The sequence below is a fragment of the Phyllobates terribilis genome, unplaced genomic scaffold (assembly GCF_046119375.1).
Source record: "Phyllobates terribilis strain yellow unplaced genomic scaffold, ASM4611937v1 Scaffold_7__3_contigs__length_470593459, whole genome shotgun sequence".
NCBI lineage: Eukaryota > Metazoa > Chordata > Amphibia > Anura > Dendrobatidae > Phyllobates > Phyllobates terribilis.
Genome location: NW_027362767.1, coordinates 137,004,495 through 137,018,556, shown reverse-complemented (window position 1 = coordinate 137,018,556; position 14,062 = coordinate 137,004,495). Strand labels below are relative to the sequence as shown.

Genomic DNA, 14,062 nt, shown 5'->3' with positions numbered 1-14,062 from the left:
TTTTTAAACCTTTACAGCATTTCCCGTACAGAATAAAATTTATATTTTGATAAACTGGACTTTTGTGGATGTGGCGAAACGGAATATGTTTGTTAGGTTTTTTTTTAATGCCTTTATTTTTAAAGGGTTAAGTCGAATTTTTATGTTTTTTATTATCATGTAGTTGATTCATTGCCAAAAGATTTAAGTCTTTTAGCAATGAATGAGGCAAGAGGAGACAATATAATGATGTAGACTAAAGGACGTGTAATGTATCTGCAAAGGCCATCGATCCCGTCCCTTAGGAATGTGACAGGTAGTCGGTAGTGCACGGCAGTAACACGCACCATCTGAAGCCCCTGGCGTTACCATATGCAGAGTCATAATGATCAGAGGGTGCCACAAGGGGGCCCGTAGACGCCAGTGAATATTTCATCTGGATGAGCATCCTCAGACACACATTCAGGTGAAATGTATTGCACCACAGAGACCCGCCGGCTCCCTGCAACCGCAATAATAATCTTTAATAATAATAATCTTTATTTTTATATAGCGCTAACATATTCCGCAGTGCTTTACATACATTATCGTTGCTGTCCCCATCGGGGCTCACAATCTAGATTCCCTATCAGTATGTCTTTGGAGTGTGGGAGGAAACCGGAGAACCCGGAGGAAACCCATGCAAACATGGGGAGAACATACAAACTCCTTGCAGATGTTGTCCTTGGTGGGATTTGAACCCAGGACCCCAGCGCTGCAAGGCAGCAGTGCTAACCACTGCGCCACCGTGCCGCCCGCAATACACGCCGACGGCCAATCAGAGGCCGACAGCTGACGTCAGCATGTCATCATGGGCGGCGCATGGCACTGACTTCATGTGCTCCCCTTGTCAGGCTCACCGAAGTCAGCTGCCGGCTTCTGTACCAGCTATAGAAGAGGACGTCGTGGGAGAGTGGGTAGGTGAGAAGCATCATTAATTTTTTTAAAATGTGTTGGAGAACAGAGGTGAAACGGAGACATTATTACTGGAAGGGGCCCAAGAAGAGGGACATTATACCCGGAAGGGGCCATTATTATTTATTTATTTATATAGCGCCATTGATTCCATTGTACTGTACATGAGAAGGGGTTACAAACAAAATACAGATATCACTTACAGTAAAAAAACTAACAATGATAGACTGGTACAGAGGGAAGAGGACCCTGCCCTTGCGGGCTCACATTCTATTATAATACTGCCTGGAACTGCACTGCAACAAATACAGGAGCGAGTCTGGGTATGCGGCCCCCAGAGGGCGAGACAAACAGGCTAAGAGCGTGTTCAGACAGGCCTGGAAATACAGCCTCCAGGAAGGCAGAGAGACAGCTGGCTAGAGTGCGCAGACAGGACACAGTTCAGACATGGGAACTGATACCATAAGGCAGGAAACATAGACAGGACCTGGCATGTCAGCGACCAGAAGCCAACTGATAGAATAAGATGCTCAGGCATGGATTCCAAGGAGCAGCTGGTTTAAATACCAGGTGACAGACAGCAATAGGCTGAGGAAGCATTAGGGGTGTGTCTGCAGCAGCTACAAGAATCAGGAAGTTCGGCGGGCGTCGCCCTAAACAGCAAGAGCAAAGCAAAGCAGACAACATGGAAAGAAGCCAGAGTGGCAGTCTGGACTGGAGATCAAGTGCGCGCTCTTGCACAGTGGGAGATGGACCACTATGCAAGGACGCCGCCAGGTATGTTACAGTACCCCCCCCTTACGCCCCCTCTTCTTCAGGCCTGCCAGAATCTTTCACAGGGAATTTGAGGGCCAATCCTTCTCTTCAAGGAGATTACTTCTACTGTCCACAGGAAGATACAAAACTGGTCTCATCTGGGTAGCTAGGATGCTACCTCCTATCCAGCCATCCTCAGCACCAGACGAAACGGATGGAATACCAGGAACAGCACACAAGGAAGTCTCTCTCCACTCATTATCAGGTAGCACCCCAGAGGGTTCAGGAGACAACTGGAACTCCTCCACTGGGTTGGAGGGGTGCAGAGACTCGGGGGTAACCTCTGCTTCGGAGTACACTAGGTCGGACTTACTGGACGAAGCGGGCGAGGTATCAGGTACAGAGTATAGGAAAGTCTCTGTCCATTCGCTACCAGGTAGCACCCCGAAGGGTTCAGGAGACAACTGGAGGTCCTCCGCCAGGTCGGAGGGGTGAAGAGACTCGGGGGTAACCTCTGCTTCGGAGTACACTAGGTCAGACTCACTGGATGAAGCAGGCGAGGCATCAGGTACCGAGTATAGGAAAGTCTCTGTCCATTCGCTACCAGGTAGCACCCCGAAGGGTTCAGGAGACAACTGGAGGTCCTCCGCCTGGTCGGAGGGGTGTAGAGACTCGGGGTAACCTCTGCTTCGGAGTACACTAGGTCGGACTCACTGGATGAAGCGGGCGAGGTATCAGGTGCAGAGTATAGGAAAGTCTCTGTCCATTCGCTACCAGGTAGCACCCCGAAGGGTTCAGGAGACAACTGGAGGTCCTCCGCCTGGTCGGAGGGGTGTAGAGACTCGGGGGTAACCTCTGCTTCGAAGTACACTAGGTCGGACTCACTGGACGAAGCGGGCGAGGTATCAGGTACCGGGTGTAGGGAAGTCTCTCTCCATTTGTTATCAAGTGATATCCCGGAGGATTCAGGAGGCAACAGGGGGTCCTCCGCCAGGTTGCAGAGGTGCATGGACTCGGAGGTAATCACTGCTTCGGAGTACCCTTGGACAGGCTCACCGGTTAAAGTGGGTAAAGTATCAGATACCGGGTGCAGGAAGTCCTCCTGTGTGGATTCTGGGTGGGCAGCAGTCTCTTCGGCCAGGAGAACTGGTGCGCTACCCACGCACATTACCCGTCGGGGCTGCTCCGGGATACTGGGAAGTGAAGCTTCAGCAGGGACTTCAAGGTTGGGGTCAGGAGGTCTTTGGGAGGACAGACCCTGGCGTGACGGCTTGCCTCTACGCCTAGCACGTCTGGACTGCCTCTTGAGGTTGGGAGAAGTATTCCGGAGAGCGTAGTCATCCTGTGTGGATTCTGGGTGGGCAGTAGTCTCTTCGGGCAGGAGGACTAGTGCGCTACCCACACACATTACCCATCGGGGCTGCTCCGGTATATTGGGAAGTGAAGCTTCAGCAGGAGCCTCCGGGTTAGGGTCATCGAAGACCATTAGAAAGGCCACCAGGAAGGCCTGAAGGTCCAGGAGGATAGGATCCTGTGTTTCCCATAGGGGGTTGATCCATTCCATGGCATCACCCGCTAGATTAGACATCATGAATCCCAGCTTAACCCGATCGGTGGGAAAACAAAGAGGGTAGAACTTGAAGTGTAGCAAGCATTGCTCCACAAATGCACGACTCAGTCTTGGATCCCCATAGTACCGTGGCGGATCCGCAGGAACGAGTGCAGATAGATCCATCTGGACGGGTGCGTAATTCGCCTGGAACTCAGCTGGTAGCAAAAAAAAAATAAATAATAAATTTCTTCTAGATGCACGTATTCGCTGAAAAACGTCTCAGAGAGCGAAGGCCGTGGGGCTCAACGGGAACCATGGCCTGAGCATGCTGTAATGCACACGCCCGGACTGACTGGCATGTGCGTGTTTAGTGGTTCCACTGTGCCATGAACTGGAGAGTGCCTGGAGGGGCGTAGCTAAGTATCTGCTCGATCCGACCAAGGTCGCATGACGGCATACGACGCCAGTGCACCAGGGAGGAACCGAGCAGAGAGACCAGGGTCTACTCCAGGTCAGACTCCGGACACGGCTGTTGACCCACACCGGGGAATACAGGAACAGGCAGGCTAGAGCGCAGGCTGGGTAGGGTCCAGTACAGACTGGGAGACGAGTTCAGAGCCGCAGATGCGATAGACAAGGCTGAGTAAAGCGAAACCGCAGGTGCGGTAGACAAGGCTGAGCAGAGCGAAACCGCAGACGCGGTAGACAAGGCTGAGCAGGGCAAAACCGCAGACGCGGTAGACAAGGCTGAGCAGAGCGATACCGCAGACGCGGTGGACAAAGCTGAGCAGAGCAAAACCGCAGACGCGGTGGACAAGGCTGAGCAGAGCGAAACCGCAGACGCGGTGGACAAGGCTGAGCAGAGCGAAACCGCAGACGCGGTGGACAAGGCTGAGCAGAGCGAAGCCGCAGACGCGGTGGACAAGGCTGAGAAGAGCGAAACCGCAGACGCGGTGGACAAGGCTGAGCAGAGCGAAACCGCAGACGCGGTGGACAAGGCTGAGATAAATCGCCGAAGAGGTAAACAAAGACAAAGCAAAAGGGATAGGGCTTTGTTCACACGGAACAGACTGGAAAAGAAAAGCAGAACCAGATACACACAAGGTACTTGCAAAGAAGTAGCGAAAGGACTCCAACTCACAAACGGAAGTACAATGACAACGAGTAGAAGTTAGGTGCAGGTTCAGACTCTACAGAAAAAGGGAGAAAACGGACATAAAGACAAAACAGGTAAGAAGCTAGGAGACAGTTCAGACAAGAACAGTTACTGCAACAAAATGCAGGAACGAGCCTAGGTAAAGCCAAGCGCTGGTTCAGACACTGCAGAAAAAGGGAACAAATGGACATAAAGACAAAACAGGTAGGAAGCTAGGAGACAGTTCAGGCAGGAACTGCACTGCAACAAATACAGGAGCGAGTCTGGGTATGCGGCCCCCAGAGGGCGAGACAAACAGGCTAGGCGCGTGTTCAGACAGGCCTGGAAATACAGCCTCCAGGAAGGCAGAGAGACAGCTGGCTAGAGTGCACAGACAAGACACAGTTCAGACACGGGAACTGATACCGTAAGGCAGGAAATATAGACAGGACCTGGCATGTCAGCGACCAGAAGCCAACTGACAGAATAAGATGCTCAGGCATGGATTCCAAGGAGCAGCTGGTTTAAATACCAGGTGACAAGACAGCAATAGGCTGAGGACGCATTAGGGGTGTGTCTGCAGCAGCTACAAGAATCAGGAAGTTCGGCGGGCGTCGCCCTAAACAGCAAGAGCAAAGCAAAGCAGACAACATGGAAATAAGCCAGAGTGGCAGTCTGGACTGGAAATCAAGGGCGCGCTCTTGCACAGTGGGAGATGGACCACTATGCAAGGACGCGCCAGGTATGTTACACTGCCCTCTATGTGCATTATACCAAGAAGGGGGATATTATACTAGGAAGGGGTCCAAGATGGAGGACATTACTAAATAAAGGGTCCAGGATAGGGGACATTCTAACTGAAAGGAGCTTGGATGGAACACATTAAATAAAGGGGCCCAGGATTGGGGACACTATACTAGGAAGGGGCTCAAGATGGGGGACATTACTATAGAAAGGGGCCCAAGATGGGGTACATTATTATAAGAAGGGGCCCAGGATGAGGTGTATTATTAAATAAAGGGTCCCAGGATTATTATTATTTATATAGCACCATTGATTCCATGGTACTGTACATAAGAAGGGGTTACATACAAAATACAGATATCACTTACAGTAAATGAATTAACAGTGATAGACTGGTACAGAGGGAAGAGGACCCTGCCCTTACGGGCTTACATTCTACAGGAAATGGGAAGGAGACAGTAGGTTGGGGGGGGTTGCAGTAGATCCGGTGTTGTTGAGGTGGCAGTAAGCAAGGTCATGGCAGGCTGTAAGCTTTCTTGAAGAGATGGGTTTTCAGGTTCTGTCTGAAGGATCTGAATGTGGTGGATAGTCGGACGTGTTGAGGCACAGAGTTCCATAGGACGGGGGATATTTGGGAGAAGTCTTGGAGGCGATTGGGTGAGGAATGAATAAGTGTGGAGGAGAGAAGGAGGTTTTGGGAGGACCGGAGATTACGTGAGGGAATGTATCGGGAGATTAGTTCAGAGATGTACGGAGGAGAGAGGTTATGGATGGCTTTGTAGGTCAGTATTAGTAGTTTGAACTGGATACGCTGGGGAATTGGGAGCCAGTGAAGAGATTTGCAAAGGGGCTTAGCAGAGGAGTAGCGAGGCGAGAGATGAACAAGTCGTGCAGCAGAGTTGAGGATGAACTGGAGCGGTGCGAGAGTGTTCGCAGGGAGGCCACAGAGGAGGATGTTGCAATAGTCGAGGCGGGAGATGATGAGGGCATGCACAAGCAAATTAGTAGATTGAGGGTTGAGGAAAGGACGGATTCTGGAGATATTTTTGAGTTGGAGGTGGTGAGAGTTTGGATGTGGGGTTTGAAGGACAGGGCAGAGTCAAGGGTTACTCCGAGGCAGCGGATTGTGGGTACAGGGGAAGGAGAGATGTCATTTATTGTGATAGAAAGATCAGGTGGGAAGGATATGCGAGATGGAGGAAAGATGATGAGTTCAGTTTTGTCCACATTGAGCTTGAGGAAGCGAGAGGAGAAGAAGGACTCATCGCACTCTGCCATTTGCGAGAGGGGCAACCGAGTCAGTAGCTGATGTGAGCGTGGCATTGTAGAAAACAGTGGCGCTGTCTGTGTCGTGGAGTGAAGCTATGGATGTCAGTGGTGGAATAGAGTCAGAGAGTGTGGGGGTGTCTAGATGTGCCAGATTCTTGTGGGGGGTGTGCTAGGTGCTGGACATGGGTGACAGGAGAGGAGGACAGGGATGAGAATGTGAGTAGATGGTGGTCAGATAGGAGTAGGGGGGAGGTTGTGAGGTTAGATAGGGAGCAGAGTCCCTATGTGTTAAAGGGGGCAAAAGACAAAAGCCAAGACGCCTGCACAGCCCTGTGGCTAAGCCCTGCTCTCCCTGCACTGTGCCCCGCCCTCCCACTGAGCCCCGCCCACTCGCGCACTGTGCTCCGCCCTCCCATAGAGCCCCGCCCACTGTGCTTCGCCCTCCCGCGCACTGTGCTCCGCCCTCCCACAGAGCCCCGCCCACTGTGCTACGCCCTCCCGCGCACTGTGCTCCGCCCTCCCACAGAGCCCCGCCCACTGTGCTCCGCCCTCCCGCGCACTGTGCTCCGCCCTCCGGAGCGCACAGCTGGTGCCGGGCAGAGTACACAGCAGGACTGAGTCTGACAGTTGCATGAGCTGTACGTAACCAGGACTGATAAACACCTCCAACATGATCACATGACCAATCAAAGACTAGGCCACGCCTACTCCGCGGAAATGACGTACTTCACTCGGAATCCCCGATCTCCATAGCGACCGCACTCACCGGAAGTACGCCGCTCCTCACTAACAGCCGGTGTCAGTCACGCTGCGGCGCCCCTCCCTGATTGGAGCAGACGACAGCTGGGCGGGGCCTGAGACCCGGAAGTGTGTCGGCGCTGCCATGGCAGGCTGTGTGCGGGACCCCTGTGGGCTGCTGTGTGTGCTGCTCACCTACCTGAGCCTGGGCTACGCCGACTACGTCATCCTGCGGCACGTCCTGCTGCACAGCTTCTCCGGCAGGTGCGGGGAGGATGGGGGTGATGGTTGTGGGATGATTATGGGATGTCTCACGTCCTTCTCTCTGTTTGCAGCGTTTGGTGTCCACTCCACGCCATTGGTTTCAATCTGCTGCTGTCCATTCTGCTGGCCTGTCACATCCGCGCCGTCTTCTCCGACCCCGGTGAGACTGCTGGAAGTGGTAGTCCGCCACGTTACAGCCTGACTATCCTCCACTTAATCCGTGCTGTTCTGATCTCGCAGGGACCGTTCCTTTACCAGAAACCGCCATTGACTTCTCGGACCTGCGCTCCAGCACTCCGCGCAAAAGCGACCGGGTAAGTGTGAGCAGGAGCAGCATCCGTACCCATGGCGGTACCTAATGATAACCACCGGCCGCTCTCCACAGGGGGGAAATGAGGACTGGACTGTGTGCCACCGGTGTGAGACCTACCGCCCCCCACGGGCCCACCACTGCCGCGTCTGCCACCGCTGTGTCCGCAGGATGGATCACCACTGCCCCTGGTACGTAATGGGTGAGGTTACTCGCCGGGTTTTCAGTCATTCAGTTTTTATTCATTTTTTTGTAGGATTAATAATTGTGTTGGGGAATTAAACCAAAAATATTTCATCCAGTTTCTGTTTTACACCGGTAAGTACATAATCTGGTGTTATATGGGGAGGGGTCCTGCTGGGGGCGCTGGTCTCATGTCTGTGCTTCTCGCAGGTCTGACAAGCCTGTACTCTGTGGCCTTAGTTCTGGCCGTTTGGCTGTGGCCAAACAAGAAGGGATCAGTGGAGGATGCAGATCCGGCGGCCGCTGGTCACAGTCACGTGCAGATGTGAGTACCCGGAGACGGTGGCGGTGATGTCCGGATACCGCGGCTCTCATATACAATCTCCTCTCCCCGCAGAGTCCACTGCATCCTCCTCCTCGTGGAGTCCGTCCTCTTCGGACTGTTCGTCACAGTCATCTTCTATGATCAGGTAAGTATTTCATCAGTATCCGGCGATGGATACTGGAGGGATTTACATTTCTCTTGTTTTTTTCATTTTATATTTTGTTAATTGATAATTTATTTTTATTACCCTTCTTTGTGTTACATGATTCTTCCCCTGCTGCATTTTTCGTCACCTGCTTAAACCTTTTGCCCAGTTCTGTATATTCTCTGCTATCGGCCAAGTCTGTGCCATCCTTTTATACTTATTACCTAATTTTTTTTTCACACAGATTGTGTCGATCATTACAGACGAGACACCCATCGAGCAACTGAGGAAAAAGCTCCTGAAGGAGGCGAATAAGGAAGTAGCCCACACACGCAAGCCGAAGATGGCGCTACTGAGGGAGGTGTTCGGAAGAGGTAAGAGAAACCTATCCATCACCAGAGGTCAGCGGTGACATCACTGAGAATGCCGCCTATCCATCACCAGAGATCAGCGGTGACATCACTGAGAATGCCGCCTATCCATCACCAGAGATCAGCGGTGACATCACTGAGAATGCCGCCTATCCATCACCAGAGATCAGCGGTGACATCACTGAGAATGCCGCCTATCCATCACCAGAGATCAGCGGTGACATCACTGAGAATGCCGCCTATCCATCACTAGAGATCAGCGGTGACATCACTGAGAATGCCGCCTATCCATCACCAGAGATCAGCGGTGACATCACTGAGAATGCCACCTATCCATCACCAGAGATCAGCGGTGACATCACTGACAATGCCGCCAATCCATCACCAGAGATCAGCGGTGACATCACTGAGATTGCCGCCTATCCATCACCAGAGATCAGCGGTGACATCACTGAGAATGCCGCCTATCCATCACTAGAGATCAGCGGTGACATCACTGAGAATGCCGCCTATCCATCACCAGAGATCAGTGGTGACATCACTGAGAATGCCGCCTATCCATCACTAGAGATCAGCGGTGACATCACTGAGAATGCCGCCTATCCATCACTAGTGATCAGCGGTGACATCACTGAGAATGCCGCCTATCCATCACTAGTGATCAGCGGTGACATCACTGAGAATGTCACCTGACCTATCATTGTTTTTCTCTCTCCCCCCAGGTTATATGATCTGCTGGCTCTTCCCATGTAATACACCCCCATCCTCTGGTGGTCCCGCGTACAGTTACCTCCCTGACTATGATGTGTAGGGTCTCTGTCAGTATGGCGGGTGGCAGATGTGGCTGGCGCCGTCTCCAGGGATCGGATCCCGGCGTCTTGCTGTGGTTGCACTATGGATGTACTGTTAAGTGTGCACATCTCATGACTGCTCTGCTGCCCCCTGGTGGTTGGTGCTGTTGATGTCTCATCCTCAATCTGTGTTTTTTTTTTTTTTTTTTTTTTTTTTTTACTCCTGTGGTTTCTATTGCCCCCGTTGGACTTTCTTACTTGCTGCTGTGGATACTGGAGTGGGTTTTTCTACGTTTTTAAGCTTTGCAAACATTCGCCCACCCGTCCTCTGAGTTTAATCTTGTAATAATGGCATTCACCAGTGGGGGGCGCTCATCTGCACTGGATTTATTTTAAATGTATTTATTGAACTAATTTTTTTCCTGTTTGCTGAGTTCAGTGATTGTAGGTCAACTGAGATCCATCTTGTTTATTTGTAGCTGCTGCTCTGTCCCCCATGCTTTTTACTGCAGTTGTACTTTTTCCACAATGGATACACACGGAGACCGGATATCTGTTACAAGGACAGAAATGTTGTAAAATACAAGAAGATCACAGAAGCTTCCCGCTGAGGGTGAGCAGCCTTATTAAGAGGATAATCCAGAGTGTTAATAATCGGAGTATTATGTGCTATAAGCTGCCCGTCTGTATTCCTGGAAGTGACGTCCTCTGCCCCTTTAAATTTAAAGCATCATTAGCATCACCCTAATTTAATATTTATAAGAGGGCGGTACTATAACCACTTAGTCCAGCCCGCAGTAGGGCTGGATCATGTCCCACTCCTCCAATCACAGCCGGAGCTGCTGCATGTCGCACTACTATACCTCTCGTTTCTCTGCTGCCCCCTGCAGGTTCATGGTGGTCCTACATTACCTCTCCTGCAGTTTTCTGAGTGTCCAACAGATGGCGCTCGTGCTGCACTTATCCGGTGTTACAGAGAAGCCACGTATCCATCTGCTGCAGGCCAGCAGTGCACTACAACTCCCATTGTCCTCTCGAGATTCAGGTCAGCCATTGCACCGGAGCACTGTGGGTAATGGCACCGTATAGCAGAGCTGTTTATCCGTTATATTACTGACCAAAATCCCCTCCTTGTCCTCGTCTCTGCTCGCTGTAAGATATATTTATTGCTGTGGTCTCTTTTTACACTGAGAATATCTCTGATGTCTGGGATTTTGGGGGGGATATTAATAAATCCAATCATCGTCTTTCTTTTATGCTTCATGTTTTAGGCTCGGATCTAATGGGCCAGAACCGGTCCTGGTCTGAGTGTTTATAAAGGCAGCGGTGAGATACTGGGGGGACACTGACCATCACGGCAGGCTGATAACAGGGAAAGTAGGCGGCATTACCAGGAGCATTCAGAACCTGAGGAAGTGATTGACGTGCGGACAGGACCTGGCCCCGCTGCAGCCTCATTTAGCCCCATGCATCCAAAGTAGCAGCGGGGCCGATGCTGTCATGTCTGCGCTCTGTCATTGCCACTGGTACAAGGTGTTAACATGTACGTGGGGAATGTCAGCGGATGCTTGTGCATTAGGTGTGCTGGCCCTTTAAGGCGATTTTTCAGGTACAGTATCATGCTTCTTGTTCTAGTTTTGCACTTGTCCATATAGGAATCCTCATCGTGCGAGCTGCAGTTTGTAGATAATGAGAGATCATGTACAAAGTACCTAATTCAGGGCCCTAAGTGTGGCCCTATAGTGCTGCAGTCTGCCCGGCTTGACCATCCTCCACAGGCCGCCCATACGACTGCTGATACTTCATAGAAAGAGCCCTTGTGCAGCCCTATAGTGCTGCAGGCTGCCCTGCTATTTCAGTTGTCCTCAGGCCGCCCCGCCCTGATTATTTTCATCAAGCCACCCATGTGATTCCTACTGGGAGCCTTTGGGTGGTCTCATAGTGCTGCAGGACACCCCGCCCTGACGGCTCTCCATAGCCCTCCTCACCGTGACGGCTCTCCATGGCCCTCCTCACCGTGACGGCTGTCCATGGCCCTCCTCACCGTGACGGCTGTCCATGGCCCTCCTCACCGTGACGGCTGTCCATGGCCCTCCTCACCGTGACGGCTGTCCATGGCCCTCCTCACCGTGACGGCTGTCCATGGCCCTCCTCACCCTGACGGCTCTCCATGGCGCCCCTCACCCTGACGGCTCTCCATGGCGCCCCTCACCCTGACGGCTCTCCATGGCGCCCCTCACCCTGACGGCTCTCCATGGCGCCCCTCACCCTGACGGCTCTCCATGGCGCCCCTCACCCTGACGGCCCTCCCCACCTTTGATTGCTCTCTATGGCCCTCCCCACCGTTGATTGCTCTCTATGGCCCTCCCCACCGTTGATTGCTCTCTATGGCCCTCCCCACCGTTGATTGCTCTCTATGGCCCTCCCCACCGTTGATTGCTCTCTATGGCCCTCCCCACCGTTGATTGCTCTCTATGGCCCTCCCCACCGTTGATTGCTCTCTATGGCCCTCCCCACCGTTGATTGCTCTCTTTGGCCCTCCCCACCGTTGATTGCTCTCCATGGCCCTCCCCACCGTTGATTGCTCTCCATGGCCCTCCCCACCGTGCCGGCTCTCCAGAGGCCGGCTTGTTTGAACCATTCCCCGCTGGACACTCATACAACTCCTGATACTTCACATTGGGGGGACTCACCTCATGCTGGCCATGTGCAGGATATTACCGGCTGCACACAGTGGCAGGCTAGATTAAGCCCACATTCTCACTATCTCTCACTTGCACAAACTCTCACAGTTTCACACACTTACACTCGCACTCTCATACTCTGACTCTCTCCACACAATACATCACACTGGACACAATAAATTGCATCTCTTTCTTATTTTATATAAATAGATATTAAATAATTTTGTGCATTTTAACAATAGAAATAAAAAGTACAATGATATAAAACCATCATCGCTAATGATCACGACGTGACCCTTCTGAGACATGAGAGTGCCATCTGCTGGACCTGAGGCTGCAGACTGTACTGTCGGGGCGCGGGCGCAGGTACCTGCCTTCCTGGGGTGCGGGGTTGTGCCTGATTACGTGCTGCACTGCAGTAGTGCCCTATGCATTAGTGATGTCCTGCTCTATGGTGAAGGGTTTCTTTTGTATTCTTTGATCATTTTTAAGCTTTGGGTCAAGGTTTGTGTTATATTTTCTAGATCTGCCTTTTCCATGTGTGACCATACATGGTGGCACCACATTGTCTCAGTGCGCTGTTTTGTGTGGTCACATGACACCAGCCACACCGCCATTGAAGTGTGATCATCCCGTATTAATTATAACCAGTGTCTGGCTGGTGGATCTGTCTCCAGTTTACAGTGCAAAGCACTGTGGGTCACTAAGACATGTGGCGCTGCATCTGCTGTGCAGAAACCCCGAGAGGGTGGTGACGGCGGCGGGTTCTGTCTTGTCATGAGTTCTAGAGATCATCTTTATGGTCCTAATTGTGGTAATATCCCATCTGCTGGTGGGTCGGGCAGTATGAATCTTCTGATGGAACCATATGGACTATCTTTAGGCTTCAGCAGATGGGTGGTAAGAAGTGGGATCGTGTGTATTCCTATCGGTGCCGCTATCCCATGTGTTCCAATATGTCCTACATCTGTCTAGTTGATTTACAATGTATGTTTGATTTCGAGAGCTGTTGATCCTATAGCCGTAAATTGATGTTTTGCAGTTTTCGGGGCGACGTGTACCGTAAAAGGCTGATATAAAAGAATAAATACATAAATAGAATAGAATATGTGTGCACAACGGGCCGGATTGTACCAAGAGCCTATAAAAGTGGTGGCAGAGTCTCTAGCTGTTGGGAGCATTGGTTCGCTTTGAGACATCCATTTTATAGACTTTTGGTCAAGTTGCCGTGCCCTTACTTTAATTCAGAACTTTCTAGCTACATACTCTGGTAATGTTAGCACCATTACAAGGCTTGGTATATTGACCTGTATGCAGCTCTAGTCTTGATTTCATTAAGTCCTGCTGGGATTGTGGGATGGAAACCCTCTATAGCACCTCCAAAGTCTCAGACCTGAAGAGACGAGCTACACTCTAATGGACACTGTATGATAGAAGCACCATGGGTGAGGACCCCCATATTTTATGGTAAGACATTGTGAGGTGGGACGTTACAATAGCAAAACTGTCAATTCCATCAAATCACCCAATCAGAAATTCTGTCTCTTCCACCCAAATATCCACCTTCACCGACCTCTCACGATTACTCTAACTGCACATCTTCCAGGATTCCTTATATTAACACTTTCAATTGACCTACCATTATTCCTCAACCCCATGCCCTGCTCTTGGGAATAGCTACTAGCGCTCTCTGGGCTTTCCTTTTATTGTTTTATTATCAACATATTTATCCTATATATTTAATGTTCATATTAAATAATTTCGGGTATCCAGACCCTACTTCTCAGTCCTCGATGAGGAATCCACTCCTCAGAACCGGATATTGGAGAGTTTATTGATAAGTCCTTCGACTCCCTCAACGA

At 51.2% G+C, this 14,062-nt stretch overlaps 1 protein-coding gene across 4 annotated transcripts; it reads left to right on the top strand.

The window, feature by feature from the left end:
- The first annotated feature begins 7,201 nt into the window (after nucleotides 1–7,201).
- LOC141152954 (palmitoyltransferase ZDHHC3-like) lies at nucleotides 7,202–10,763 on the top strand. 4 transcript variants are annotated; one of them, XR_012247204.1, is made up of 10 exons: nucleotides 7,205–7,391; nucleotides 7,463–7,551; nucleotides 7,632–7,705; nucleotides 7,777–7,892; nucleotides 7,958–8,019; nucleotides 8,095–8,209; nucleotides 8,282–8,354; nucleotides 8,599–8,728; nucleotides 9,448–10,129; nucleotides 10,407–10,763. XR_012247204.1 is itself a non-coding variant. In XM_073637607.1 (9 exons), exons 1-9 carry the CDS (start codon nucleotides 7,273–7,275, stop codon nucleotides 9,416–9,418), a joined length of 1,263 nt encoding a protein of 420 aa, XP_073493708.1. In that variant the 5' UTR covers nucleotides 7,202–7,272; the 3' UTR covers nucleotides 9,419–9,439. The 4 variants fall into 4 exon arrangements, 3 of the variants coding, with proteins under 3 accessions (XP_073493708.1, XP_073493707.1, XP_073493709.1); XM_073637607.1 differs by lacking the exons at nucleotides 9,448–10,129; nucleotides 10,407–10,763 and adding an exon at nucleotides 8,934–9,439 and having other exon boundaries at nucleotides 7,202–7,391; XM_073637606.1 differs by lacking the exons at nucleotides 9,448–10,129; nucleotides 10,407–10,763 and adding an exon at nucleotides 8,799–9,439 and having other exon boundaries at nucleotides 7,202–7,391.
- Nucleotides 10,764–14,062: the final 3,299 nt, after the last annotated feature.

What these genes read in the sequence shown, in the direction of transcription:
- LOC141152954 (XM_073637606.1), top strand. Translation starts at nt 7,273, where the DNA reads ATGGCAGGCTGTGTGCGGGACCCCTGTGGGCTGCTGTGTGTGCTGCTC. An exon ending in CGCCGTCTTCTCCGACCCCG is followed by an intron (nt 7,552 to 7,631) that starts GTGAGACTGCTG and finishes CTGATCTCGCAG; the next exon opens with GGACCGTTCCTTTACCAGAA. An exon ending in GAGGGAGGTGTTCGGAAGAG is followed by an intron (nt 8,729 to 8,798) that starts GTAAGAGAAACC and finishes ATCCATCACCAG; the next exon opens with AGATCAGCGGTGACATCACT.